Source organism: Oryza glaberrima, chromosome 11 (genome assembly GCF_000147395.1).
Source record: "Oryza glaberrima chromosome 11, OglaRS2, whole genome shotgun sequence".
Taxonomy (NCBI): Eukaryota; Viridiplantae; Streptophyta; class Magnoliopsida; order Poales; family Poaceae; genus Oryza; species Oryza glaberrima.
Window position 1 is genome coordinate 17,505,418 of NC_068336.1, and position 5,789 is coordinate 17,511,206.

Sequence of the window (5,789 nt, forward strand, 5' to 3'; positions counted from 1 at the left end):
CCTAAGCCTAAGTTATTGTGAGATATGAGATAGTGAAATAGAGTTGCTATAATCTTGATCCAAGCTTGATTTAAATTCCGGATGTTTTGTTTTTCAAAATGATAAATTTGCAAGTTCCTCATTTGATATAAATTCCTACCACATCCAAATATAGTCTTTACTATTGAAACCTTATACAATATTTGGTTGCTTGTATTTCCATTGAACTTTGTCAAATTTTGTGACTTGTGTAGATGCCTTTCATACTCTATGATCAAGATCATACACCCATATATACACACATATGCTAAGCTTCTACACTAGAAGATAGCATCCATATCATACACCATATCCATGTCATCATTATCCACAAATAAGCTCTCCATTCATGCTTCTTTCCCAAAGAAAAATCCTTTGCAAAAATAAAAGAAAAAAAAAGAGGGAAAGGTATGGCTATGAGAAAAAAAAAGAGAGAATAAATTATTGCTCTCCCAAAATTGGAGCATGATGAAAAAAAATAGCCATACCCTCTCCATGAAAATTAAAGGATATTTTGGAGGACAAGCATAAGCACAGGGGAGAAGCATTTTCTTTATCCATATTCCATTTTCCACCATATATTCCACGCACACTTTGCACGATCTTGATCTAAGTATGACTTGCTATCTGCTTTAGTCTAGATTTTTGACTTAGTGATATATGTGAATACAAGTATGCCTTATTTGATCCTTACCAAGCTCCACATATTCAATCTTAGTGTAAGAGTCAAAAAGGCAATATCTTTGGTGAGGAATAAATATCTTTACACTTTTGAGTGATCAAGAGAATCACTTGAGGAACTTAATTTTTATTTGCAAAATTTTTGAAGACCATTCAGAATGAAAACTAGGCAAGGAGATAGAAAATGGTACTTTATGATCTGTTCTATCTCTCAATATCCCAAGGTGGTGAGAAGCGTGTGTTCCACAAATTTTAGGCGTAAGGGTAAGCCACAGTGCATATTTGCTTAACATAAGAGAGAGAGTACCCAAACTATGCACTTGTACATTCTAGATATACATCATGGTAGCAACTCCTGATCTACAACCAAGTTTTGTTTCTCTTTCACCCTTTACTCAGGACGAGCAAAGGTTCAAGCTTGGGGGGTTTTGTTGACAGTTGTTACAGACAAATTTCGACCGTCAATATAACTAAAATAATGGAGAATTAGCTATGCTTATTTGTTTTCAAATAATATAGTTCCACTTGTACTTGGAGAATAACATGTTATAGGAATTTATCAAATAAAATAAAGAAAAAGTGAAGAAAACCTCACACCTAAGCAAGCAAATGGATAAGGAGGGCCCACATGACAGGTGTAACCGCCGAAAACCGCCTTAACTGCCACAACCGTCATTGAGACCCACCTGTCAGCCACCCTGCCAAACTTGGGGGCCTGCTGGGCCGTCATACCGACCCTATAAAAGAAGGAGCTCATTCACTCTCTCAACACACTCAAGCAAGCTCAAATTCCTCTTCATACTCTAGTATTAGTATCTTAGTGCTAAGTGGAGTAGAATAGAATAGTATTCGGAGTCTTCGGAGTCTTCGGAAGAGTTTCGGTATGGCTCTAGCAGCTTTTATATTCTCTTCTGTAATACTTTCGATATTAATGAAATAATCTTCTTTATATATCTTCGGTACTTTATTTAGTATGAGTACTGTTCTTACTTTATATATGTGTCGTACCAATGTGTGGGTAGCCTACCAGAGAGGTGCAATGGTGCGGGTTTAATGTCTGATTTATCAATTGCTCTATGTCATGTGCACGGGTGTAGAGTAGTATTTAGTAATGTAAGCATGGTGCTTAGATTATTAATTATCATTAATTGGACATATATGTTGCGGGGCAGTAGAGGTGGGCCGCTGATGGTGATAGCTTAGTACGGGTATTCCTCCACGTTAGTATATATTCCTAAGACAAATTCCTAGGGAGGGTACTCCTTCGTATTTAGACCCGGTTGGACGGCTATGACAGGTTGTCGTAAGGAACTCCGCAATCCGGAGTGGTCTCTCGAAGTACTAGGAGGGGACTGTTAGGGGTATTGGCCACACGATTGTATACTAGCAAATGTAAACTAGGATTTGAGTGTATACTAGAAGTATAGGAATTGAATGTTTTCTCTTTCTTCTTCCACTTAGTTAGAATCACTTTATTGTGAGGATTTGATCAGCTTTGCTTCGTGTCACTCTACCCCTATATTAAACTTAACCCCTGCTTAGACTTTGATGATTACAAGTAATATAAGTAATATATGAATAAAGTGCATTAGCAAAGTTCACTCTTATTATCTTTCCTTGGGATTGAAAATACGATACCGTTGAATACTTCTGAGTAAAATGATACAATGACTATTTCTGACGCCATTGCTGGGAATGAATATTTCTAGTAATGTCGTTAAGAAATACCAACAGGCCCATGTGGGTCCCACCATTTTTAATTATTTTGTGTGTGAAACTGATATATGGGTCCCACGGTTTTATTATTTTTTCGGATCGAATTGCCACGTAAGTGCCACGTCAATGCCACATCAGATGAAGACCGAGTCAAATTAGCCACGTAGGCGCCACGTCAACCAAAACCGCCAAGAGACCTCGTTTGCACCGGTTTTGATAGTTGATGGACCCGTTGTATCTGGTTTTCAGTTTAAGGATAAAAATCAGATTCGTTAAGGGACCTTAGAGGAACTTATTCCAAATATATATGTAGGCAGAAGGCCTCTTAATAAGAAAAGAAAATGCTTGAAAGGGCTTTGGGCTAGTGGGCCTAGAAAGATTTTGCACATATGCTATCTGTTGGGCCGGAGAACAATGAATCGTAGGCATATAAGCTGAAAAACTTGAAAGATCAGCGGCGGGTGTCGTCTTTCCTACCGGGAATAAGTTCATCTGAGGTCTCTTTAACTTGTCAACGAATCCTATTTTCGTCCTTCAACTGAAAAACCAGATACAAGAGGTCCCTCAACTATCAAAACCGGTGCAAAGTAGTCCCTCGGCGGTTTTGATGGCGATTTTGGCTGACGTGGCATATATGTGGTTAGTTTGACTCGATCTTCATCTGACGTGGCATTGACGTAGCGCTTACGTGGCAATTCGATCCGGAAAATAATAGAGCACGTGGGACCCACATATCAGTTTCATTCACACAATAATAATAAAAATGGTGGGACCCACGTGGGCCCCGCATGTCATCCTCAATCCCCTCCTTTCCTTCCTCCTCTCACCCCATCTCCACTCTCTTCACCTCTCTCCCTGCATCCTCACTCCTCTCTTCTTCCCTCTCCCCTCTCCGGCCACGTTGGGATCTACGGAGGCCAGGTGCGCAGAGGCGAGGCGCATCGAGGCGACTGGGCCCGGATGGGCGGTGAGCGCCGCAGTGACGGCGCCCGGAGCGAGGCCGCCGCTGCCGTTGAGGTGGAGAGGGCGCCAGCGGGAGGAGATCGCGGAGAGGGCACCTCGAACGACAGGATGTCAACCTTCCCGTCATCCACCGCCTCCGCCGCACGCACCGCCCTTGGCGCTGCTTCACTGGCTTCACCTTCCTAGACGACGACGTCGCCATGACGCCATGGACAACACCTTGTGCACCAGCGGCTATCTCCACTGGTCTAGTTGCCGACGAGTGTGTTTCTTGATACGCCATTGTCACATATGTTGCTGCTTCCTTCTTGGAGATAGCACTACCGTCATTGGGTTGTAATGGCGAAGGTGCAGAGCGTGCAGGCGCTGGCGTCATCGCTGGCCGCCGGAGTTCGTGCGGTCAGAGCAGGAGCGGCGCCCGGGTCCGGCGCGATCGTGGCGGAGGCGGCGGCGGAGTGGAGGCTCTTCCAGGTGGTGAACCACGGAGTGCCCGCGGCGGTGGCGGAGCTGCAGCGCGTCGGGCGCGAGTTCTTCGCGTTGCCGCAGGAGGAGAAGGCGCGGTACGCCATGGACGCGTCCACCGGCAAGATGGAGGGCTACGGCAGCAAGCTGCAGAAGGACCTCGAGGGGAAGAAGACGTGGGCCGATTTCTTCTTCCACAACGACGCGCCGCCGGGCACGCGCGTGGCTACGTGGCGCGACAGGGAGACGAACGAGGAGTACTGCAAGCACATGCAGCGGCTGACGCGGAAGCTGTTCGAGCACCTGTCGCCGCGATCTCCTCCCGCTGGCGCCCTCTCCGCCTCGACGGCGGCGGCGGCCTCGCTCCGAGCGCCGTCACTGCGGCGCTCACCACCCACCCGGGCCCAGTCGCGCCTCGCCTCCGTAGATCCCAACGTGGTCGGGTAGGGGAGGGAGAAGAAGAGAGGAGTGAGGATGAGGGGAGGAGGAAAAGTATGACATGTGGGGCCCTCGTGGGTCCCACTGTTTATTATTATTGTGTGCACGAAACTGATATGTGGGTCTCACGTATTTTATTATTTTTCCGGATGGAATTGCCACGTCAGATGAAGACAAAGTTAAACTAGACACGTAGGCGCCACGTCAGCCAAAACCGTTAAGGGATCTCCTTTGCACCGGTTTCGATAGTTGAGGGACTTGTTATATCTGGTTTTCCGATTAAATGATGAAAAATAGTTGAGGGACTTATTATATCTGGTTTTCTGGTTAAAGGACGAAAATCGAATTTGTTGACAGACCTTAGATGGACTTATTCCTTCATGCCGTCACCATCATGTGGGTGCGAGTGTGCCGAGAAAACAAACATCACGTAAGACGTCCATCGCGCGTCTGATGCCTCCCCATCACGGACGAGGTGCCAACGTTCATCCCCAACGCTACCGAGGTTGGGGAGCTGCAACAGCAAAGTAAAGTCGTGCTTATTTACCAGCAATCGCTGCAGCAGCCCTACCAAAGCTAGAAGAAACCAAGATTTTCGTTTTGAACCCAACCAAATAAAACATATCTGAAATCACTAAATTTTTGCAAATACGGTAACAACATACTGGCATTCGGCTAGTACTAACATTAGTATTACTAATCCATGCACTACCTCGACAGAGCACACGGTTTGCCTCTCATTTTTCGCCGAACGCTGATCAATATGGTAACAAGGCAACCATCCTAAAATTCTAGCTGTACATGTACGATAACGCTTTATATCGGTCGACCGGCGCGGGAGCGTCAAGGATCGGTTGCTCGCGCGTCTCCCCCATGGGGGCCACCCACGTGTCCCCTGCCCCCACCTTCCACTTCCAGACACACGTAACTCAATTGCAACAAATCACCCACGTGTCCCCTACCCCCACCTGCTACTTCCACAACACACATAACTCCATTGCAACAAATCACCCACATATTTTGAAAACTCTCTATCAAGGGAATTTGGTTTACTTTTTGTTCCATAAAAAATATTTATCTAGTACACTCACAACGTTTCACTATATATAGATCTAATGTCGCAGTGAAGTAAAATATTCCATTGCAACAAATCACCCACATATTTTAGAAACCCTCTGTTAAGGAAATTCATTTTATTTTTTTTCACCAAAAATAAAATTCGTTTTATTTTTTGTTTTACCAAAAATGTTTCACCTAGTGTACTTACAATGTTTCACTATGTATGGATCAAATGTTGCAGTGAACTGAAACATTCTTTCGCTATTTGCTGAAACATTATTTTTATATAAGATGAAACAACGCCCGATTTAAACGAGTGAAACATTTTCAATCTAATTAGTGAAATAATTCCGATATACCTAGTGGAACATCGTGTAACATTTAAAAATAATTCAATAATAAGCTAAATTTTGTTTTCGTCGGAATAAATCCATGTGTGATCTTGTTTCGAA

The 5,789-nt window shown here is 44.4% G+C and overlaps 1 protein-coding gene across 1 annotated transcript; it reads left to right on the top strand.

The window, feature by feature from the left end:
- The first annotated feature begins 3,717 nt into the window (after positions 1 to 3,717).
- LOC127755732 (flavonol synthase 1-like) lies at positions 3,718 to 4,287 on the top strand. Its single transcript, XM_052281399.1, has one exon. It carries the CDS (start codon positions 3,718 to 3,720, stop codon positions 4,285 to 4,287), a length of 570 nt encoding a protein of 189 aa, XP_052137359.1.
- The last annotated feature ends 1,502 nt before the right edge of the window (positions 4,288 to 5,789 follow it).